The sequence below is a fragment of the Rhineura floridana genome, chromosome 4, assembly GCF_030035675.1.
Source record: "Rhineura floridana isolate rRhiFlo1 chromosome 4, rRhiFlo1.hap2, whole genome shotgun sequence".
Classification (NCBI taxonomy): domain Eukaryota; kingdom Metazoa; phylum Chordata; class Lepidosauria; order Squamata; family Rhineuridae; genus Rhineura; species Rhineura floridana.
Genome location: NC_084483.1, coordinates 147,524,162 through 147,549,056, shown reverse-complemented (window position 1 = coordinate 147,549,056; position 24,895 = coordinate 147,524,162). Strand labels below are relative to the sequence as shown.

At 44.1% G+C, this 24,895-nt stretch overlaps 2 protein-coding genes across 5 annotated transcripts in view; both read right to left on the bottom strand.

Annotated features, from left to right (window-relative positions):
* Positions 1–24,895, bottom strand: part of CRIM1 (cysteine rich transmembrane BMP regulator 1) — a 269,320-nt gene that overhangs the window by 114,645 nt on the left and 129,780 nt on the right. For all 4 annotated transcript variants that reach the window (XM_061624693.1, XM_061624691.1, XM_061624692.1 and 1 more), the window contains one exon: positions 24,267–24,387. In XM_061624693.1, coding sequence (XP_061480677.1) covers positions 24,267–24,387 — 121 coding nt within the window. The remainder of the gene's footprint in view (positions 1–24,266; positions 24,388–24,895) is intronic.
* On the bottom strand, positions 3,450–9,712 carry LOC133383639 (uncharacterized). Its single transcript, XM_061624695.1, has 2 exons — positions 4,952–9,712; positions 3,450–3,529 (listed from the first exon to the last, which is right to left on the bottom strand). Exon 1 carries the CDS (start codon positions 8,554–8,556, stop codon positions 7,207–7,209), a length of 1,350 nt encoding a protein of 449 aa, XP_061480679.1. The 5' UTR covers positions 8,557–9,712; the 3' UTR covers positions 3,450–3,529; positions 4,952–7,206.

The window sequence follows — 24,895 nt, the reverse complement described above, 5'->3', positions numbered from 1 at the left end:
GTACCATATCCATGTATATGCCATTGGCAGGAGTATCTTGTAGTTTTATGTAATTGATAAAATCATACCATAGTGAAAGGAAATTAGTCCCTTTACTTTGTCCTCTTCCTCTCATTAAATTATCTGTTAGTTTTTCAAGTAGAGCTATATCCCAAACTGTTTTATACCAAGAACTATATTTGTTCCTTTAAGGTCTTCCCAAGATTGTGCAATAGTAATCCTTGCTGCTACCAACAAAAAGCTTACCAACTTCTTATTTTTAATATTAAGATCTTCATTCAGAAATAATTCAATATTGCTAACCGTGGTGTCAATGTGATTTTTGGTTGGGTTAATTTGGATTTTTTGTTGTTCAATTTCCTTAATCACAGATGCCCAAAATCGGCAGTTTTTCTTTTACACTCCCACCACATATGCATATACGTACCAGTTCTTTGACACCCCTTCCAGCACACTGAAGATGTTCCTGGATTCATCAATGCTATTTTTCTAGGTGTCAGATATTACTGATTTTCAGAGACAATTCTCTGTTTAGCAGCAAATGTTCAGTGTGGTGGCTTATTGCATTGTTACCCACTCTTCCCTATCTATGTCAATTCCAAGTTCCCTTTCCCACCACAATTTAATTCTGATAGATCTTCTCCTTTATCATCAACCAAGATTTTATATGTGTTAGATGTCAGGCCCTTTGAATCCTCTGAATATGCAAATATTAATTTTTCAAATCTGGTAAATCTGCGTGTTGTAGCTTCTTTTATTTCTGGATTATTAAAAAAATTGATTTGTTCCCATAATAATCATGGGAGTGGGATTTCCTGTAGTTGATTTTTTAACTTATCTTCTCCAATGGGCATTCCGTTCAGATAAAAATCACAGAGATTATATAATCTCTTGGCGTGGTGCCCTTAACATCATACATACGATTTTACTGAAAAGCATAGGGTGGTAAGCCAAGGGAATCGGGAGACATCGTAGGAAGTAAAACTGTTACCCTTTTCTTCCAGGTCTTAAACACTGCTCGTGTAAATTATTTTCCATTTCATTCAATGATCTGAGTTTATTTTTAAGAAAGGGGAAGACATTTATTGGGATTCCATCTTTTGACATCATTTCTATTTCTACCCAATGCTTACTTATTTCTCCTAATATAAACGGGATAATATAGCCTTTCTGATTTCCCAAATAATACATTTCTAAATTTGGAATTCCCCATCCTCCACTTGGGAATTAAGAATAAATCTTTTTTTTTTTTTTACTAACTCGTATTCTTTTTTTGCCCCGAAATAAATTGATTTATCTATCATGACCATAAACGTAATTACTTTAAAGGGAACTCGATTGGAAGAACTTGAAATAAAAAGGTGCGTTTTGGTATTATACTTATTTTTATCAGAGCCAATTTTTCCATCAAAGTAAAGTTGGATTTTTTTCACATCTTATAATAATAATAATATTTATTGTTACGATCAATGAACAACATGAAGTAATCAGATAAAATTGTTAAAACACAATACTATAAAACAGAATTGTCAAAGACATAGACATAGTTATAAAACTGTCAAAGACATAGTTATAAAATCCAAAAAACTAAACAAAACAACCAAGAATTACAAGGTGGCTAGACTCAGTTCGTGGCGAATTTTGATCGCTGCAGCAAGGTGATAAAAGTATTTTGATCAGAAAGGAGTAGGAGGACATAAAATGTGTCTGATTGTCCTAGGGTTTTCGACAGGAGAGGTACAATTAAAGATCTTTGTAGATCAGAATAGAATGGGCAGTGTAGGAGGACGTGGATCACTGTTTCCACCTCTCCAGCGTCACAAGGGCACTTATGGTTGTAGTAGGGTTTTTTTCTTGTATCTTCACTCCAGGACAGCAGAAGGAAGGACATTAAAACGTGCCAATGTGAAAGCTCTGAGATGTTTTGTGCACCGAGAGTGTAAAACGATAATTTGCAGATTTATGGAATTGTAGTGCTCTGTCCATTGAGGCATAGTTAGAGGACAAGCCCAAGTCTTGTTGGCGCTCAATATCTTTTCACATCTTTGTTAATACTCTGCTAGACTTGACCATAATTTTCTTCATACATTTGGTTCAAATTTCTAGTGATCTGTACTCCTAAGTATTTGTGCTTGCGGGATACCTAGGATCTTGAACATGATTTTTCAACATTAGGAGGAATATTAAAGCATAAGGCTTCTGATTGTTTAAAACTTACTCGGAGGCTTGCAACTAGTTCAAAGGATTCAAATTTTCTGTTTTCCAAGGATCTGAAGTTGTAATTACTATGTCATCCGCATAAAGCTCTATCACATACTTTCTATCTTTTATGTTTATTCCTACCACATCTGTCGCAATCTAATTGCTAAGGGTTCTAACACTAAAATAAACAAAAAGGGGGACAAAGGACACCCTTAGTTTGCCCCCCAGTGAATCTCAAACCAGATTATTTACCCTTATCTTAGCCTTAGAAATTAAGTATATATGTTCATCAACCCTTTAAATTTTGGGCCAAAATTTTTGTTACCACAATCAGAAACTTCCATTCCAGACAATCAAATGCTTTAAATACATCTAGGACTAGTACTGCTGGAGGGGAGGACAACATTTTGCTATAATGAATAATATTTATTATTTTATGAATAGAAACTGCCATTTGTCTATAAGGGACAAATCCCATTTGGTCTAAGCCAATCACCTTAGTTAATATCTTCTTTAGCCTATTAGCCATTACTGCGGCAAATATCTTATTGTTATTGTTATGTGCCTTCAGTGATCTCCAACAGCATCTCTCATGAACCACCCTGTTTAGATCTTGTAAGTTCAGGTCTGTGGCTTCCTTTATGGAGTCAATCCATCTCTTGTTTGGTCTTCCTCTTTTTCTACTCCCTTCTCTTTTTCCCAACATTATTGTCTCTTCTAGTGAATCATGTCTTCTCATGATGTGTCCAAACTATGATAACCTCAGTTTCATCATTATTTGTCTTTTTCGCAGTCCATGGAATGTGCATAGCTCTCCTCCAACACCACATTTCAAAGGAGTTTATTTTTCTCTTACCCGCTTTTTTCACTGTCCAACTTTCACATCCATACATAGAGATTGGGAATATCATGGTCTGAATGATCCTGACTTTGGTGTTCAGTGATACATCTTTGCATTTGAGGACCTTTTCTAGTTCTCTCATAGCTGCCCTCCCCAGTCCTAGCCTTCTTCTGATTTCTTGACTATTGTCTCCATTTTGGTTAATGACTGTGCCAAGATATTGATAATCCTTGGCAAGTTCAATGTCCTCATTGTCAACTTTAAAGTTACATAAATCTTCTGTTGTCATTACTTTCGTCTTTTTGACGTTGAGCTGTAGTCCTGCTTTTGTGCTTTCCTCTTTAACTTTCATTAGCATTCGTTTCAAATCATTACTGGTTTCTGCTAGTAGTATGGTATCATCTTCATATCTTAAATTATTGATATTTCTCCATCCAATTTTCACACCTCCTTCATCTTGGTCCAATCCCGCTTTCCGTATATGTTCTGCAAACAGATTAAACAAATAGGGTGATAAAATACAACCCTGTCTCACACCCTTTCCGATGGGGAACCAATCGTTCTCCATATTCTGTCCTTACAGCAGCCTCTTGTCCAGAGTACAGGATGCACATCAGGACAATCAGATGCTGTGGCACCCCCATTTCTTTTAAAGCATTCCATAATTTTTCATGATCTACACAGTCAAAAGCTTTGCTGTAATCTATAAAGCACAGGGTGATTTTCTTCTGAAATTCCTTGGTCCATTCCATTATCGAACGTATGTTTGCAATATGATCTCTGGTGCCTCTTCCCTTTCTAAATCCAGCTTGGACGTCTGGCATTTCTCGCACCATATATGGCAAGAGCCTTTGTTATAGAATCTTGAGCATTACTTTACTTGCATGGGGTATTAAGGCAATAGTTTGATAATTACTGTATTCCCTGGGATCCCCTTTCTTTGGAATTGGGATATATATTGAACACTTCCAGTTTGTGGGCCATTGTTTAGTTTTCCTTATTTCTTGACAAAGTTTTGTCAAAATTTGGACAGATTCAGTCTCAGTTGCTTATAGCAACTCTATTGGTATGCCATCTGTTCCTGGTGATTTGTTTCTTCCCAGTATTTTAAGAGCAGCTTTCACCTTGCATTCTAAAATTTCTGGTTCTTCATTATACGGTTCCTCTATGAATGAATCTGTCATCCTTGCATCTCTTTTACAGAGTTCTTCAGTGTATTTTGCTTCCATCTTCCTTTTATTTCCCTTTAATTTCTCTAATCTTTTGGAACAGGGCTCTTGTTCTTCCCTTTTTGTTGTCCTCTTCTATTTCTATATAATAACTATTGCAATAATTTTCTTTGTCTCTATGTATGGTGTTGATTAATTAATGAGATTGGTCATTAAGAGTAAACTTTGATTCCCTAAATGGCTTTGGAATTGTAACAATTTTTGATTCTAGCCACGTTCTTGGTAATGAGGCTCCCTCCATTATATAATCTCACTAAATAGGGAATGAGGTTTTAAAATGTTTTATAATACTCTGTAGTGTACCCATCAGGACCTAGAGCCTTTCCATGTTTTAACTGCTTTATAACCTCTTCTATCGCCTCCTCTGATATAATTTCTTTGTCCTCCTGTAGTACTTGTGGCAAAACTATTGAATCTAAAAATTTAGCTATGTTTTCGAAGAGAGTTTTGTAGATCTATATAATTTTTTATAAAAATTCATGAACTCTTTATGTCTACTGCAGAATACAAATTAGTTCCATCTTTTTCAAGTATATAATATACTCTTGCTTTTTCCTTTTCTTTTTACTTCTTTGGACTAATAACCTGCAGCACTTTCCTCCGTATTTGTAATATTTCTGTTTCACGTACAGTAAATTAATCATTACTTTGTTTGTGTCTAAAAAATGGAAATTCTTACCGTTAATTTCTATTCCCGGGGGGTTCCTGGAAGACAGTCATTAGCCTTGGGAATGGCGCCTCCCTCTGGGTCAGCAGGCAGGGTCCACTTCAGATTACTTCACCCTGGGGGAGGGGCCATCCCACTCTCCCCCGACCGGCTGGACAAGCAAGAGCACCCCTTCGTTCCCCCGGATCAGCTGACTTGAATGTCGGAGTCCATCCTTACGACATCCCGACTTAAACAAAAACCGAAGAGAGGAGTAGAAAGTGCCAGGGAATCCCTGGGTGGCACTAACTACCACCTAACATGTAGGGCGCTGGCAGAAGCCACTAACCCCCGACCTGCATAGCCTGAAAACCCCCAGAATGAAGTGGCGGGGACTGTCCTACAGGAACCCCCGAGAATAGAAATTCATGGTAAGAATTTCCATTTTCCCCTGGAGGTTCTTGGAGGCCAGTCATTGGCCTTGGCACATACCAGAGCCCTCAAACAGGGGTGGATTCCGGTAATGCAGGTCACATCTTAGCCACCCTCTGTAAGACTCTTCACCCGAAGGCCGCATTGGCAGAGGCCCATGAATCCACTTTATAGTGCCTAGCGAAGGTGTGAACCACCTTATGGGAAAGCTACCCTTGTATGCTACTGATGTAGAAGCCCCCCATAAAGAATGGGCTGTTAAACCCCCCGGAGGAGATTTTCCCAAAGACTGGTATGCTTGGACTATTGCCTCCTTAAGCCAGCGGGAAATTGAGGAGGGAGAAGCCTTACCTCCTTGGGAGGTCCCTCCAAAAGATACAAACAGTGCTTCTGATTTTCTAAACTCTGACGTCCTGTCCAAGTAGAAACACAGAGCCCTACGCACATCCAGAGTATACCATGCCTTCTCCTTAGGGAAAGAAGAGCTTTGGTCAAAATGATGGCAAAACCACCTCCTGAGCTCTGTGAAAGAGAAAGTTGATTTTAGGAATGAAGGTGGGGTCTGTCCTCAGGACTACCCTATCCGTGTGAAAAATACACAACTGAGCATCAGAAGAGAGAGCCCTGAGTTCTGACACCCGTCGAGCAGAGGTAATTGCCACCAGGAACACAATCTTCAAAGTTGAAAACTTCAAGCTACATGTGGCGAATGGCTCAAAAGGAGGACTCATGAGCGCTGTAAGGACCGAGTTGAGATTCCATGAGGGGAAGTGATGGACCACCGGGGGATTCTGCAGGCCCACCCCCTTGATGAACCATTTAAAAAGTGGATGTGAAGAAACCGAAAAATCTCCCCTGCACCCTAACACACTGCCAATGGCTGCTGCCTGTCCTTTAATTGTGTTGGTGCTAAGACCTTTGTCCAAACCCGACTGAAGAAACCCCAGGACATCTACAATGTTCCTGGACGACAGGTACCTCCCCCTCATCTGACACCAGAGAAGGAAGGCCCTCCATGTAGAACAGTATGTCCTGTTAGTTGAAGCCTTTCTGGAGGCTAGTAAATTGTCCAACACAGCCCCTGACAAACCCAGCTCCATCAACAAGAGCCGCTCTACCTCCATGCTGTCAGTTGAAAGAGTTCTGGCCTGGGATGAACCACTGGGCCCTGTCTCAACAGGTCCTCCCTTTGAGGCAGTATCCATGGCTTCCTTAAGACCAGATGCATTATTTCTGGAAACCATGGCCTTCTTGGCCAGAAGGGCGCTATCAGAATTACCTCTGCCCTCAACACTCTGATTCTCCTGATAGTTTGAAGCAAAAGATTGAGGGGGGAAAAGGCATACAGCAGGCCCTCAGGCCAATTCACCACTAAGGCATGTAGTCCCTGTGTCCCTTGGGTTTGATACCGAGAGAAAAACCGAACTACCTGGGCATTGTGAGTGTCTGCAGAGGTCGATGATCGGGCAACCAAAGCACTTGGTCACCTGACGAAAAACCTTGGAATGCAACTGCCACTCCAGGTCAGAGATCGTGGTCCGACTGAGCCAATCCGCCTTCACATTCTGAAGTCCCGCTACGTGTCCTGCCTGCAGGGACAGCAAGTGTAGGTCTGCTCAGTTGAAGATGTGCTGTGCCTCTTCCATCAGGGTCCTCGACCTGGTCCCTCCCTGATGACTGAGATATTATTTCAATGAAACGCTGTCAGTCCGAACAAGAACATGACATCCCCGGATGTGCGGAGCAAAAACCAGCAAAGCTAACCTCACTGCCCAAAGCTCTAGCCAGTTGATGCTTCATTTGGTTTCGCTGGTTGACCACATACCTTGAGCCACATGTGTTTCCAGGTGTGCTCCTCAGCCCACCATGCTGGCGTCTGGCGTCACCACTTTGCGGACTGGAGAGTGCAGACTCACCCGTGTCAGTCTGTGGGAGTCCAGCCACCACCTCAACTGTTGGCATAGGGTTGGCAAAAGTGGAATCATCATGTGTTTCGACTGGGAGATCTGGCGTTGAAATAGAAGTAACCGTTGGAGCAATGGGCGGGAGTGGAACCGTGACCAGCTTACTAAGTCCTGACAGCATACCAGCATGCCTTGTAGCTTGGCCAGGATCATCAAGTCTGTTGACTCTGACGCAACCACTTGCTGCATTAGAGCCTGAATCTTGGAGACCCTCTCTTTGTTGAGCCAGATCCGGAAGTTGCTTGAGTCTATCACCACCCCCAGATGCGAAATCACCTGTGATGGAACTAACATGCTCTTGTCCAAGTTGACCACGAATCCATGCTTCCGAAGGCACTCCAGAATGGTTTCCACATCCTTCTGGCACTGCAACCTTGACAGGGCCCTAACCAATAGGTCGTCTAGATAAGGGTGCACCCTCACCCCCAGAGTTCTCAGATGCACCACCAGAGCCACCAGGACCTTTGTGAAAACCCTGGGGGAGGAGGTAAGCCCAAAGGGAAGTGCCCTGTACTGAAAATGGCTCTGACCGTAGCAAAAACGCAGGAATGTTCTGTGCTCCCTGTGGATAGGTATATGAAGATAGGCCTCTGACTGTTCTATAGATGCCATCCAGTCGTTCTGAATGATGGCCTCCGAGATGGACTTCAGCGTTTCCATCTGGAAGCACTTGTAAGCCACCCTCTTGTTGAGCCACTTGAGGTCGAGTAGCGCCCTGGTACTTTCATTTTTCTTCAAAAATAGAAAGAAAATTGAATACACCCCCTTCCCTTGCCCCTGATTCGGGACCGATTCTATAGCTTGTATCGTCAATAGGTGACTGACGGCCGCGGCAAAATTCTGATGTTTGTGAGGGTTCCTGGACCTTGGTGTGGCTATGAATCTCTCTCTTGGTTGTTTGGAGAACTCCAAGGAGTATCCGTAAGAAACTGTTTGGAGGACCCATCTGTCTGTTGTTGTTTCTGCCCACACGTGTGCAAACTGTAGAAGCCTGCCCCCAATGGCTCCCTGTGGGGCTGGAGACATGGCGTCATGTGGACTGGTCTTTCTTTGTTCCTTTCTGGAATTTGTTTCTGGAAGAGTAGGAGGTGGTGTGTCGAACGTGCAAGATGGATGCTCCTGAGGGTTTGTCCAACTTCCCCCAGCGTGACTTGTAGCATCCAGAGGAACGCCGTTTGTTAAAAGGTCTGAAGTTCCGAAAGGATTGTTGTTGCCTGTACTTGCGGTCGTCCTTCTTGGCATGAGGGAGGGCCTTCTGTTTGTATCTTGTTTCCACCAGCACCTTATCCAGAGGATCCCCAAATAACCTGGACCCGCTAAAGGGTTAACTTGCCAAACAACTCCCAGCTTCGTAGCCAGTTGTTGCGATGTGATACTGTGCTGACTGCCATTGCTCTAGCATTGAACTGCAGGGTGTCCCTGGAAGCGTCTGCTTGAAAGGCTGATGCTATAGAGATTTTCTTCAGCCCGTCCTTAATGTCTTTGGGAACATCCTCTCTGGACACGAGCTCCTCTACCCAGAGCTTGCAAGCCCTTGCCATCACAGATGTAGCTGCTGAAGTCCGGAAAGCAGCTGCCTCTGCTTCAAAGTCCCTTCTCAGTGCCACTTCCACACACTTGTCGCAAGAGCCTCTGGGGCCCCCTTCTCCCTCGGACGAAATGACTGATGATGAAGATAAGGCAGTCACAGATGGGTCCACAGCTGGAGTTCTCAACTGTTCCACCACTTTAACTGGGAAGGAGTAGTACTTGTCGACAAGCCTATGTGTCGGTTTATGTTTTGTGGGATTCGCCCATTCCTGCTTCCACAAAACATGAAAGGAATCCAGAAAGGGAAGGTTGGCCATGCATGGTCGACCCTCCGGAAAAGCAGATCTGGAACCTTTTGAAGTAGAGGGCGTTGGTGTTTCCAGGTTCTCATTTTCTTCAGGGAGTTCCAGGATCCGCCTAGCGTTAGCTACTAAGGGTGGAAAATATTTGGCCTGGAAAAGCCTGCCCTTGGAAGGGGGGGCTTCCAGCTCTTCCTCTGACAGCTCCCCCTCCTCCGAAGAATACTGCCCCAGAGAATCTGAAGGTAGCCCTAAAGCAGCCACCACTGCCTTACTATGTCTCCTTTTCGTAATCCTTTCCCCCTTGGCTTTGTGTTTAGAAGAGCATTTGTGGCCTTTGCCATGCCTCTCCTTTGGTTCTGGGGTTGACTGGGAAGACGAGGGGAGGGAATGGAGAGATGAGGATGAAGAGGAGGATGAAGAGGAGGAAGAGGAGGAGGAAGCTGGAGAAGGGGACCTAACTCACATCCTCTTTGCCTGAGCCCTCTTCTGGGAAGGCTTCCTCTTTTTCTTTTGACAAGAGGGGGGGGACACAGGGCCGTAAGGAACCTATTCCCTTTACTTCCTTGGCCACTATGCTCTTCACTCAATGCAGGAATTTAGGAAACTCCTCTTCCCCTGGGAAGGGCAAAGAATTAGTACTCACCCTCTCCATTTGCAGGCTGCACGCGTTTGGCGCCGATACCTGGCCACACCCCTCCTCAATAAGGCTATGGCTGAAGGCTCCTCCGAGAAGCAGCCTAGGTCTGCCTCCTCCATGGTGCTGCCGTGCGTTGCGACCCCACCTGATCCTATGGGGAGGGTTAGGGAGGCCAAGAAAGCCGCTCCTCCTTCCACAGCTGTGAAATCAGGCTTCCCCGCTCAACGCCCAGTGGGGGGGGGGAAGCCAAGTTGATGCAGTAGCAGCAGCCACTGCTTGCTCGGGTAGCGGACACGCCTCTGCAAGGGAGAGATGCGTCCCGCTGTGAAAAAGCCTCCCTCTTCGTGCCGATGCGCCTAAATGAATCCCTGCTCCCGTGCTAAGCTAAGGACGGCTGGCGGGGGGGAGGGAGGGGGTCAAAGAAGAAAGAAAAGAAAAAGAAAAAATGATAAAAGGGTGAAGTTCTTTAAAAGAGAAATTGAAACTACTGAGCCCTTATGGAGCTCAGCAGGACCCAACCGAACGCTGCAGCAGGCAGGGCTGGTCTGGGGAGAGTGGGATGGCCCCTTTCCCAGGGTGAAGTCTTCTGAAGTGGACCCTGCCTGCTGACCCAGAAGGAGGTGCCATTCCCAAGGCCAATGACTGTCTTCCAGGAACCTCTGGGGAAAGGTTTAGTTCCCTTTTAAAAAAAATTCTACCTGTCTATATTTCATGTTTGATCCTGTTCTTTTATATCCCCTTGCCAATGCTTCTATCTCTTTTTCCAATTTTTGAATGTCTTCCCTTGTTATTTCTTAAAATACTATATTCTTTAATTCATGTCCCTCAGTACACCTTCTTAGCTTCCCATAGAAACCCACTTGATATCCCAGCCTTATTCTCCATAAAATAATTCTGTATTGTTTCCTGAATTTTATCTTTAATCAATAGGTTTGTAGGCAAAACTGAGGGGAAGACCCAGAGAATGATGCACGATTGAGACTCTGCAATCTCAGTCTTACCTTTACTGGCACATGATCAGTTATTTTTATCTGGCCTATATCAGAGTCTGTTACTGACTACAGGAGATAAGAGGAAACGAGGATACAATCTATCCTTGTTTTCAAATTATAACTGATTGAATGAAATGCTTAACTTTTATCCTGAGGATGGAATTTGCTCCATACATCGTGTAACCCAATTCCTTTAATATACAGAGCAATTTAAATTGTTTACAGGTGTCTTTCTGTAATGATCTGCCAGATCTGGCCTTTTCTGAATCTTTAAATGAATTTCCCTAAACGTTCCAATTAAGATCCCCCCCCCCAGATTACTTCTTGCGCAAATGAAAACAATGTTCCCAGCATTGTATATATATTTTCAATTGGTTTGAATTAGGGGCATAGACTGATCCAGCTGTTAATAGTCTATTATTTTCTAATATCACCTGAACAAAAATAAAATGCCAACTTTTATCTTTCAGAACTTTAGAAACCTTAAAATCAAAATTGGCATCAAATATTATTGCAATTCCTCTAGATTTGGAGGAACCGCTTGCTACATATTATGAATCAAACCATCTATGATGACATAAGATTTCCTTCTGCATTGCTTTATGTGTTTCTTGAAAAAAATATTAAGTTCCAATCTCCCAAGTATAATTTGTTAACCTTTTACGTTTAATTGGATCACCCATACCTTTGACATTTAAAGTTATTACTTTAAGGTCCGCCATAGCTGATATTATAAACCATTAAATCAATTCTCTGTTTTTAGTAAAACCATCTTTGTCCTGTAGTACTGGTTGAAAGTAAACGCAAACAAAAATTTCCTTACTATTTGTTTCCTAAAACCTAACTCTAACTTCCTCCTTAGAAGGTACATGAGAACATCAGTCTGTTCCCATTCCTAGACTGTCTGCTTCTAGGATTACATTTCAGGTTTAAATGCGTATTTGTAAAATTAAGCACATTCAAGAGGAAATTCATTTACCCTTTGGGTTTCTACATTTGCTCCATTGATGCCCTCATAAATCAAAATACCTAATTGCTAATTTCAGATTTCAAATCCCCTTTCTTTATAAATTTGTAGGGGCATCTTTATTTTCTTCTCTCTGTTCATTACAGACAACTGGGATAATAAATTGATATTCAGTTCCTTTTTCAGTATTAGTGTTTACTTGTTTTATGCTGACTTAGAACGCAGGGAGTGACTTGGCCCTGTTGAAAGTCTGATTTACTGTTTTCCTTTTGGTTTCTCCTTGTTTGCTGTCCTTTTGCAGCTGATCCCCATCCAGTGTCAGACATCTCCCCTGTCTCTTCTTCATCTCTTCCACCTGCTTGCTCTGAATGATGAGCTTGCGGGAGAGGGTCAATATCCAGCTGCACTAAGAGCTCCATTGCCTTCTTTAATGTTGTTGCACTTAATAAAGATGTTCCCTTCATTACCACTAGTTTAATAAAATAATAATAATAAAATTTAATTTATGTGTCGCCTATCTGGCCGGTGGCCACTCTAGGCAACGTACATATAGTAAAATGCAGCAAAATACAATACAATAAAATACAATATAACAATATAAATTAAGATAACAACAATACCGGGTAGGAGGCGTTTCGATCATAAGAACATTAAGCCTCCCCAGAAGTCTCAAAAGCCTGCTGAAAAAGCCAGGTCTTTAAGGCCTTGCGGAACATATTCAGGGAAGAGACGTGCCGAAGATCTTGTGGAAGGGAGTTCCAGAGGGTGGGGGCCGCCACTGAAAAGGCCCTCTGTCTAGTTCCCGCCAATCTAGCTGATTTGGCTGGCGGGACTGAGAGAAGGCCTTGTGTGGCCGATCTTGTCAGGCGGCATAATTGGTGGCGTTGAAGGCGCTCCTTTAGATAAACTGGGCCGAGACCATATAGGGATTTAAAGGTTAATACCAACACCTTGAATTGGGCCCGGAAAACAACTGGAAGCCAGTGTAGATCGAACAACACTGGCATGATGTGGTCCCGGCGACGACTGTTTGTAAGTAGTCGAGCCGCCGCATTTTGTATAAGTTGTAGTTTCCGGACCGTTTTCAAGGGTAACCCCACGTAGAGCGCATTACAGTAATCTAATTGAGAGGTGACCAGGGCGTGTACTACCAGTGGGAGCTGATGAACACAAAGGTAGGGTTGCAGCCTACGTATAAGGTGTAGTTGATACCAGGCTGCCCGGCTCACTGCCGAAATCTGAGCCTCCATGGACAGCTTGGAATCAAGTACAACCCCGAGGCTGCGGACCTGGTCCTTCAGGGGTAGACTCACCCCATTCAACTTCAGGTCAACAGTTCCCAACCTTCTCTTGTCCCCCACGAGTAGTACCTCGGTCTTGTCGGGGTTCAGTTTCAGCCTATTCCTTCCCATCCACCCACTCACAGACTCCAGGCACTTGGACAAGGTCTCCACAGCCAACTCTGGTGAAGATTTAAACGAGAGATAGAGCTGAGTGTCATCCGCGTATTGGTGACACTGCAACCCAAATCTCCTGATGATTGTCCCCAGCGGCTTCATATAGATGTTAAATAGCATGGGAGAGAGGATAGAACCCTGTGGCGCACCACAATTGAGAGGCCAAGGGTCTGAAACCTCCTCCCCCAATGCCACCTGTTGGTACCTGTCAGAGAGAAAGGAACGGAACCACTGTAATACAGTGCCTCCAATTCCCAATCCCTCCAGGCGATATAAAAGGATACTGTGGTCAACAGTATCAAAAGCCGCTGAAAGGTCAAGGAGGACAAGAAAGGTGAATTCTCCCCTATCTAATGCCCTCCTCATATCATCTACCAGAGCGACCAAGGCTGTTTCAGTTCCGTGACCAGTCCTGAAGCCCGATTGGTATGGATCTAAGTAATCCGTTTCATCCAAATGTGTCGACAACTGATTAGCCACCACTCGCTCAATGACCTTGCCCAAGAATGGTAAATTTGAAATTGGGCGAAAGTTATTAAAAACTTGGGGATCCAAGGAGGACTTCTTCAAGATGGGCTTAACAATTGCCTCCTTGAGGGCTGATGGCATCTCACCCTCTTTCAAGGATGTGTTTACCACCGCCTTAATCCCCTCACCCAACTTCTCTCTGCAGCTCATATTGAGCCACGATGGGCAAGGGTCAGTTAGACAGGTGTTAGGCTTTTCAGTTGAGAGCACCTTGTCCACATCCTCAGAAGAGAGAGGCTGAAAATGATCCAAACATACCGGCGTGCAACTGGCCAACTCTGGTTCATCTACCGTATCCACGGCGCACGGGATCGAGCTCCATAAGCGTTCGATTTTATCAGCAAAGCGCTTAGCCAAAATGTCACAGGAGGCTTTTGACTGTCCCAAGGGTTCCTGAGCAACTGGACTGACCAGGCTTCGGACCACTTGGAATAACCTCCTGGGACAGCACTCTGCAGAATAGAGGCAGTAAAGAAAGCCTTCTTTTCTGTCTTTATTGCCACTTGGTAGGCAGTTACTGCTGCTCTAACTTGTGTCCAGACACCTTCGGAGCGGGATTTCCGCCACCGGCGTTCTAGTCGTCTCACCTCCTGTCTCAGAGTACGCAACCGTGGTGTATACCACGGTGCTAACTGAGTTCTGCTCAGGGGGAGAGGACGTTTCGGAGCCACCCGGTCTAACGCCCCGGTGATCCTTTCGTTCCACTCCATCACCAGGGTTTCGACCTGGCGACCTTGAATGGAAAGTCCTTTTGACAGAGAATTCCTGCTTCCTGTTTGCTTGAGTATGGCTTAAATTCACCTCTCTTTCTAAGCTTCTCCAGGGTTAAGTCTTGTAAGATCTGTATCTGTTTTATTTCTCTGAGGCATCTCCGTATCTCTGCCTTTTTTCCATAATAAGCAAAGCTCATAACAAAGTCTCTAGGGGGAGCCCCTTCCCTAGGTTTGGGACTAACTGCCCTGTGTGTTCGGTCTATATCCTCCCTTTTTAATTCAAGATCTGGGAGAAGGGTTGTAAACCATTTTATTAAAAAGTCACTTACATCATTCATTTCAACTCCTCCTCTGAAACCACATAAACACAAGTTTGATCTATGCACCGTTTTCAAGGTCCATCAGCTTTTCTTATTCTCCTGCAGTTTTTAAATCCTTTTTTCATGGTGAATCCCTGTGTCCATTTCTGCAGATGCCATCCCAGCAATATACAAGCTGTGAGGTAACTGCTGTAAGTTTCTCTTCCATCGCAGCCATCCACTCTTTGAAGGTTTCTACTAACATTTCTTTCATTGATATAAGCTGCATTGAGGGGACAGGGGTTGCAGGTACAAGAATGGTTCACCAAGTAGGGATGTTCGGTCTTCAAGGAGGCCAGATGTTGTTCTGCCCATATGAACAGACACTCCGCTTCGAGCATTAAACCCCTCGATCATGTGCTCCCTTGTTTGTTGACATATGCCTTTGCAGAAGAACTGTTGGTGCGTGTAAGGAGATGTTTTCCTTTGATCTCTAACATGAAAGCCCTCAGGCCGAGCCTGATGGCCCATAACTCCAAGACATTTATGCTGAGCCCTGATTCCATCACTGAACAGGTGTCCTGTGCCACATGGTGAGCCAGGTGAGCCCCCCATCCAAACAGACTCGCATCAGGACTTCCGGGAAGGGTGACTTCGCTTGTGCCTGCTTTTGGGACGGGCTCCCGCCTCAAAAGAAGCTTATTCAGATATAAATCAGTCAGAACATTTTTTTCTCCCGGGCAGGGAGAAACGTAGAGATCAACCTCAAAAGCCTGTTTTTGTTGGGAGGACTGGATTTCATTAATTTATGAGATAAGGTCCAGCCAACAATGCCGGACGGACTTCCTAACAAGCTCTATCTGCTTAAGCGATACGTTTATCTTTTCTTTAAAGAGAGAACGGACTAACAGGCAAGCACCCTTCTTTCTATTATTTTTTTTACTTGGTTTAAATTGTTGCAGCAAAAGGAGATTTGTCAGATTGATCGGCTTTGGACAGCTTCTGGGTGAGCTATAACTCTTCTCTGTTATTCACGAAATTAACAGCTTATCTCTGTTTCTGTCGCAAAAAGCTGTCCTGGAAGTGCATTCTAAAGATATACACAGAAGAGGGATTTCTATTCCTGATTTCTATTCCAAGGAATATTATATTGTCTGGGACTATTCTCTTTTTGGTCTATTTTATTTTGACGAATCTGCTTCTTCACGACGCCACTAACTGTTTTGATGCTGGGAACTAAATTTGTTTTGCATTCTTGAACATAGAGAGATAAGGCAGGCTGCTCTGTTTATACTGTGATGTCATCAAGCCTGGAATATTAACCCAATTGTTGGTGAAATAAGAAGTGGTTTTTCTTTATTTTTGTTTTGCTTTGTTTTCGTGGTTTTAAAAATGGCAATCAAGAAAGTGGCTGAGAATCTGGAAGTAACTATGTTTCAGAAAATAATGGATGAGATTGAGATAACGAAAGAAACCCTGCGACAGGGTAGTAAGGAGCTGAAAATTGAACTGAGCAAAATGACGCAGGAGTTTAAAGAAATAGGGGATCCTGTGAGAGAGGAGAATGAGATCAGAGATGAGAAAAGAAAAAATAAAGGGAAGATACAAGCCCTGGAGATTGGAACAAATGTGGAATTGGAAAAAGATCTGGAGTTTATGGATTTTAGAAATAAAATCTACTGTTTGGAATTTAACGTTATCTCTGAAGAAATTAATGAAGATATTAGAGATAAAGTTATCAATGGCTTGGATAATCTTCTGGACTGGAATGATGTGATGGAGCTTGATATAGAGAAAATCTATGGAATTAACTGCAGCCATGCGACAATGGAAAAACTCTTAAGAGATGAGCCAGTGCATTTTGTAAAAAAGAAGAACACAGATATGACTTTACAACAGTATTTCAGCAACTTATTTAGAATGGATGGCAAGAAAATATTTGGGATAGAGGAAATTCCCATCAGACTCTTATTATATGACTATGGCTACAACAGCAAGATTATTATGGAATACTGATAATGGAAGATTGGACACTGAAATTACTGGACTTAACAGGACTATTGAAGATGGAAGATGGAACTAATAGGGATAATGGAATAATGGCTATTGAAATTATTGGACCTAACAGATTCTGATGAGATGGATTAATCGAAATGTTTATTTGGACTATGGTTATGACAATAAGATTATTATAATTATTAACGAGATGGATTAATTGACATGTTTATTTGGAGAAAAATTGATAGATATATTTCTTAAAGAATTGAAACCTCTCTTTGACTTTTTGTGGAAAGAATAAAGTAATGTTTATGAGATTTGATGATTAATTAAGATAACTACTGGAGGAAAGTGATTTTATAATATGATTTAAGAGACAGGATTGTTATATATTGTAGACCTATAACTGATTTGATATGTGACAAATGGGAAGTCAACATTTTATTTTTTTTTGTTTAATCATTTTTGTTTTGTTTTGTTTTTTGTCTTTGAATGTTTTATGATTTTGTTTTCTATGTTTTATGAAAATTTGAATAAAAATTATTGTAAAAACAAACAAACAAACAGACTCGCATCTGATGTCATGATTATATCTGGCGGATCTTCCAAACTGACCCCTTGGGTCAACTGCAGGGGATTCAACCACCAACTGAACTCTGCCCTTACTGCTGGAGGAATTACTATCAAATGTCTGCGCCGGAGCAGGATTTTGTCTTGATAGGGTAGAAACAGTTGATGGAGCGTCCTCAAATGGAATTGAGCCCAGGGAACCATGTTGTATGATGACACCATGAGTCCTTGGAGATGAACTAGAAGCATGAGATCCATCTCGGGAGATGAGGCTACTTCCAGAAGTAGTTGGTTGAGTTTCAAAACCCTTCTTGCTGTGAGACTAATTAGGAAGAGATGCATGTCCAGCTGCACCCCCAAGTGTGTGATCGCTTGGGATGGGAACAGCATGCTCTTCTCTGTGTTCACCACAAAACCCAGCTACTGAAGCCAGGCCAATATTAGGTTGGTGTCTCTCTGGGACTGGCTCTCTGATGGGGCTCTCATTAATATGTCGTCCAAGTAGGAATGTACATAGATCCCCATTGTCTGGAAATAGGCCACCAGCACTTTGGTGAAGACCCTTGGTGCTGAGGAGAGGCCAAAAGGCAACGCCCAGTACTGGAAATGTCTGTTGTCATATGAAAACCGGAGAAAACACCTGTGTTAGCGGCTAACTGGAATGTGTAGATAAGCCTTGGAGAGAACCACAGAGGTCAACCAATCCCCCTTTTTTAGAGTCATTGTTATGGATCAAAGGGTTTCCATTTTTAAATGTTTTTGGGACACCCACCTTTTGAGCCATTTTAGATCTAAGGTGGCCCGGGTATTGCCATTCTTTTTGGCTGCTAAGAAAAAAACTGAGTAGACCCCGGATTTCCTCTCCGAGGGAACAACAGGCCTGATTGCCTGAATGCTCAGCAGGTGCTGAAAGGCATCCATGCAACTTTGGTGCTTCTCTAGTCTTCGAGACCATGGAGTGGCCAAGAGGAGATCATGTGGAACTTGGGCAAACTCTAGTGCGTATCCCATAAATACTGTCTCCAGCATCCTTATGTCCGAAGTGATGTCTCTCCACCAAGGGGCAAACTTCAGCAGCCTTGCTCCCACTCCGCAAGAGACCCCTGGAGGATCCCAGTCAGGAAGAGGGAGCCTTTTGGGCACCCTTCTGAAGTCTCCCCGAGATGAAAGGTGCACCTCTTATCTTGTAGAGGAGGCGTGACCCCCTCCTCTGTCCTGTCTGCCCCAGCGAAACCTGCTGGGACTGGCCTCTATATATAGAGAACTGCCTGGAGGAATGAAAAAACTGATTCTGCCTGTTCTTCCGTTCATCTTTTTTAGACATTGGAAGAGCTTTTTTCTTGTCTCTAGTCTCTACCAGGTGAGCCTCTAATGGTTCACCAAACAACTTTGAACCAGAAAAAGGCAGGGCTGTGAGGCAGGTCTGAGACCCTGCATCCACTGCCCATTGTCTAAGCCAGTGGTTCCCAACCTTTATGAGCACGGGACCCCATTTATAAGCTGAAATTTTTTTGTGATCCCCTCCCCCCACAGAGGCAGGCTGGCTGCCAGGAAGGAAAGGGGAAAGCAGCCTTTCTTTGCAGGCTTGCTTCTTTTTGCTTCACAAAAAGCCCTCTCCTCTCATTCTAGGAAAGGGTGCTGCCAGTAGCGGCAGTGCAAGGAGACGGGAATCAGTGATAGCAATCCCCTCTTCTTCCTGGTAGCTCCACCCTCAGCCTCCTTTGGCATCTACCATGTATTTTATAGGCAGATGCCTGCCCTTAATGCGCCTGAAAGATGCTCTGGCACTTCAGGAAAAGGCCTCCCCTCTTGTTTGGAGCAAGGGGGAGGTGTCATCTGCAGCGGCAGTGGAAAGCAGACAGTGTAGAAGGAGTGAAGAAGGAGTGAAGACTTTTTTAAAAAATTAAATAATTCATTTCTTTACTGTTCACGGCCCCCTCTGGATTACTTCACGGCCCCCCTGGGGGTCCCGGCCCCCAGGTTGGGAACCACTGGTCTAAGCCAAATGTTATGCTGCACCACGGTAGTCATTGCCATGGAGCATGCCGTAAATTGCAGAACATCCATGGACTCATCAGTGGAAAGCACTGAGGCATATGCCATTTTCTTCAAGCCATGTTTCACAAACTTGGGCACATTGTCCCTTGTCCCCATTTCCTCTGCCCACATGAACACTGCCCTTGAAAAAACTGAGGAAGTGGCTGTGGCCCTGTAGGCAACAGCATCTGTCTCAAAACTCCTACAAAAGGCCCCTTCGACCTGCTTATTGCATGGATCTAGCCCCTCCTCCCCTTCAGCGGGTATCATTGCAGACCTGGCAAGAGCTGCAACAGGTGGGTCCACTGTGGGAAAATACAGCCGTGCCATGATCCTTTTAGCAAACACGTAATGCTTCTCTGCCCATTTAGTAGGCAGCTTTGATTTACATGGGAACGCCCACTCTGCATCCCACACCTCATCAAAAGCCTGAGGAAAAAGGACAATAACTGGCTTCGTGTCAGTCAACGGAAAAGGCTTTCTAGCTCCTGCAGAAGCTGAGTGGGTGGGGGTCTCGCCTCCCCCCTCAGTCTCTGACAACTGTAGCACTTTGTGCGCTTTCAGAAGAAGGGGTTGAAAAACTTCTGAGGCATAGAGCCTAGGTTGCACCTGGCTCACCTCTAGTTCCACTCCTGACAACTCCCCCTCTTCCCTGTCAGGTTCAGGAGACTCATCCGAATCAGACAAAGCCCCCTGTTGGCCAGTGACCTGCTTCGAGGGCTGTTCCCCACTCGAGGGCAAGGAACCCAGAAGTGGGAGGGCCCCCTGTGTTGCCGATGCCTGAATTGGCAGGGGATGACCTTGTACCTGCAACCCCCGTACCAGAGGGGGGGCATCAATCTGAGTGGTTGAACAGTCCTGTTGATTTATAACACCCTCTGCCAGACCACTGCACACAATTAGATCCTTTTCTCCTCCCATGGGCATTGCCTGAACCCCCCGTACTGTACGATATGACAGGGGGTGGGGGTGTGCCACTACAGCTGGTAGCAAAGGAAGAAGGAGAGGGGAAACTGGTATAGCTATGGTGCACTGGTGTACTACTATATCTCCCCGCCCTGGGTGAGTAGCTCGAGTGAGATCTATGCCTCTGTTTTCCCTTATGGGAAAGCCTGTTTGAGTGCCTGCCCTGTTCACGTTTAAGTACATAGTGGATGGAACCACTAATTTCTTAGGAGATAAACTCCTTGATCCAAGACAAACTTGGGAAACTGAAAATGGGGGGGGGGCACCTCCATACCTTCCTCAGAAATACTCACCCCCTGCTGCCTCCGCTTGGGGTTGGAGAAAATATTGGCTGATGACTGGCTGAGCCTTGTGCTGGCGGCTCACAGGCAAGCACCTCTCTCGCGTGATGGGGGTCATAGTGGGAGAACAAAGAAGAGGCAGGCGAAGCCATAAAATGGTGGCCTGTTCTGAGCTTAGGAAAAACTGTGGGGAAAACTGCTGCAATGGCAAACTGCCTTAGTGGGTGCCGCTCAACCCACAGCTGCCATGCCTGATCCAATTATGCCGCCCTGGGCTCCTGCTGGGAGGAAGGGCAGGATATAAATCAAATAAATAAATAAATAAATAAATAAATAAATAAATAAAATTATGGGGTTACATACTCCCAGGCAGCACACCTCCTCTGAAGGGGGGAACTAGAAGCCATGATCCCGCTCAGAACTAGTGTTGCAAGAACGTGGCTCCACTGAGTTCCCAGTCAGTGAACTTCTAAAAGCGGCTTTCGCAATAGCTGGGGCACTGTGACTAGCCACGCTCCATTGCTAGGAAAAACACCAAAACTCTGCACCAGAACGCCCAGCTGAGCTAACAACCCTCACACATCCCAAACCCACAGTGTGAAGGTGGGGGGGTGAGGGAAGAAAACCACAGTAAAATAAAATGCGGTGAGGAAATTGAGACAGAGGAAAGATATAGCAAGCTAATCAAAGAGAGGAGAACAACCAAAGAGCAGAAAAAACTGAAAAAAACAGAGACAAAAGGGATTTCTGACAAGGAGAAGACCCAACCTTCACAGATTGCAGGCAGGGCTGGGCTGGACAGTGGGACAACTCCTCCCCCTGGAGAGGAGACTAAGAAGTTTCAATACCCTGCCTGTCATGACCAGTAGGAGGAGTCATCCCTAACCAAGAATGTCCTCCAGCCCTATCTAGCAAACAGAAAGCACACCTGAAACTAACAAAATGAAAGAGCAGAGATCCGAGTGTGATAATTAAAACAAGTGCACACTAAAGACTGGAATAAACTCAGAGAAATACAGTGAGGAAGAGGATTAAAATGACCACTTGGCATAAAATGCAAAACTTTGTAGGTATCACTCAGTCTAGGATGAAATGGAAATAGGCTGCCTTCAAGTTGATCCCGACTCATGGCTACCTTATGAATAGGGTTTTCACGGTGAGCAGTATTCAAAGGGGGTTTACCATTGCCTTCCTCTGAGGCTAGTCCTCCCCAGCTGGCTAAGGCCTGCTCAGCTTGCCACAGCTGCACAGGTGGCAGGGCACATAACCCCTGAGCCACTCACTGTGGGGGTGATCTTTAGCTGGCCCTTTACACCCAGGAGACACAAGCAGGGATTTGAACTCACAGACTCTGGACTCCCAGCCAGGCTCTCCTCCCCACTGTGCTATACCAGCTGTCGTAAGCATACATTTGCTACTATGAGTTCTTAGTACATTGCTATCAGTAGTTGTCCAACAACTGTTATGTTATCCAGTTATAAGAATGGAAGTAATTACTCTGGATTCTTTGAGGTGTATTTGAAATTCTACTGCATCACTATTTCAGAGAACAAATTTCCTATCCTGCTGCCACTCTTTCCATAACTATTATACTGTAAGAATGTTTAAGAAAAAAAGAGTAGTTAGAGGTCTAGAGAAATGGAGAGACATTTGTAGTCCCAGGGTCATGAGGTCCTTATTATTACACAGCGTAAGAATTTTTAAACTCAATCTTTTATTTTTTGTGCTGTTTTGAAACTTTTTAAGCTGTTTTTTAGCTGTTGTATATCACCTTGGAACATATGTAGAAGGTGAGATGATAACAACAACAGATCCCTGCTGGAATGAACCAAAAGCCTATCCAGTGCAGCATCCTGTCCTCACAGTGGCTAACCAGACACTTAAGGGAAACCCACAAGCAGGACATGAGCTTGATAGCACTCTCTTGCCTCATCAGGTAGTTCTGGCAAGATGATATTTGGAGGTTTCAGAACATACACGTTTGTTTGTTTGGACTGGAGCATAATCTACAACAGGGTAAAATTCCAGAGCCTTTGTATCTGATGGTTTTTGGCTGCTAAACACAAGGATAGGATATGGGGAAACTTTAAGGATTTGCCTCATCTCCAGATCTTCATCTTATAATATCAAGTTAGAAGGCACTGAAATGTCCTATGGCTCATATGTAGCACATTACTGTAGTCAAGACTTCAGGTTAGGTCATAAATTATAGTTGCTAGTCTGAATCTGAAAAGGATGTTATCCCAAGATTTAGGGGTACCGTATATTCCGGCGTATAAGATGACTTTTTAACCCAGGAAAATCTTCTCAAAAGTCGGGGGTCATCTTATACGCCGGGTGTCGTCTTATAGGGCGGGTGCTGAAATTTCCGAGCCGGACTGGAGAATCTGCGGTCGCCGCATATGGTGGGGGGAGCTCAAAAACGGCCGCGGCCGCATCCCCGCCGTATGCGGTGACCGTATGAAAGCAAGCTGGCTGGCTGGGTGCTGGCCTCGAGCTGGGGGGTGACAGTCACCCCACCTCACGCGAAGGCAACCCTGTTGCTACCAAGCGCCCCCAATACTAAGACTCACAGGTGGCTGCAGCCTCCGACAGCAGGGCGGGGTGCGTAGGGAGCGCACCTCTGTCTCCTCGGGGGGGGGAGTCGTTCGCTGTCCTCCCCAGGTCCGGCAAGCTTGTAGAAAAGGGCTCGCTCAGGCAAGGCAAGCGCGCACGCTCCCGCGTCTATCGCCTCCCTATTTTGACAAGGACGAGCCCAGCGCAAGCGCGCACCCGCCGGCCTGAGGCAAGGAGGCGGGAGGAGAGGGATGAGCGCGGAGAAGGCCCTCTCCCTCCGAGACAGCACGGGCGCTGTGCCCTCCTTAAGCTGGCAGATTTCTTCCACTCCGTCTGACAAGGCGCGTTCCCTCTCAGACCATCACAACACGCGCACGCGCATGCTTCCTTTACATCAGGTTGTGATCCAGTAGTGTATTAGTACCGTATGTTCCGGCATATAAGACGACTTTTTAACCCAGGAAAATCTTCTCAAAAGTTGGGGGTCGTCTTATACGCCCAGTCGTCTTATACGCCGGAATATACGGTATTTCCTATGCAACAAACTTAGTCTTATACTTGCATGAAACCAGTTTAAAAGTGTCAAAGACATTAAAGAATAATTAAAGAGAACTTGGGCATAAAGTTCTCTCATTGTGTTATGAAATATTACGTACAGCTGTGAGACATCAAGTCCTCTCCTTGCATTGTTCCCATCTATAAAAATATGCTATTTTTGAATATAGCCTTTCTAAATAAGTTACTAAGTTAAGGCTAATAAAAACATGAGACCTGTCAGCTAAAATATCTCCTATTTTTGTTTTACAAAAATAAGATGTCAATTTTCCCCTAAGGATGTTAGTTAAAGAAAAGATTTAGTCATTATCTCTTCTTTTATAGCACATTTCAGAACTCAAAGCAGTTACTTATTCCATTTCAGTCATTAACACTTTCACATAACAATTACTCAACATGCACCTCTCAGTTCCTCATTATGAACTCAACTGAGAAAAAGCAGTTACTTAAAATCAACCAGAGCAACAGTCATGCTCAGTACTCAATACACTAGGTATCTTTGGTATGTCTATCACATCTGCTTTTGATACTTCGATAACAACTTATATCAAATATATAACAAACCTTGTTGGAAGAGTACAACATCCATCAGCTGTCAGCCTTACTTGAGTTTCGTAGCTATCCAAGGGGCAAGCAACTTGCTGGACAGGAGGACATTCCACTGTGCTACAGTCTATGCTGAACACTGTGGAAAAAACAAATTAGAATTTTTTTTAATTAAAACTCATTTTGCTTTAAAAAGCACAACAATAAATAGTCCTATTATTTCACCGAGTACCTGAAGGAATGTCTCCTTGAGGGTTATCCTCAGAGACCCTCCTCTGGGAGCCTCTGCTCAATGATGTGAGTCAGGTAGCTACCAAACAAAGGAACTTTTCAGACGTAGCATCCCAGTTACAGAATGCCCTCCCCAGACAGACACGCCTGGCACCTACACCATGGTTTTTTTGGTGTCAGATGAACACATTTTTTAAAAAAAATTCCCAGGCTTTTTAGAAGTATTTTAGTGTTTCTTAGATATTTTACACTATTGTTATCCTCTGCTGGTTTCTGACTCTATTATGTTTTTCAATCCTGTTTTAGATATTATGTATTGCTCTATTTCATGGTTTCAAACTTTACAGTAAAGTGCCCAAATAACTTGGTATATTGGGTGGTATACAAGTAAATAAATAAACTGATAGAATAAAATG

Excerpts from the sequence above, each read along its gene's own strand:
- LOC133383639 (XM_061624695.1), bottom strand. The coding sequence starts at position 8,556 with ATGCCAAGAAGGACGACCGCAAGTACAGGCAACAACAATCCTTTCGGA.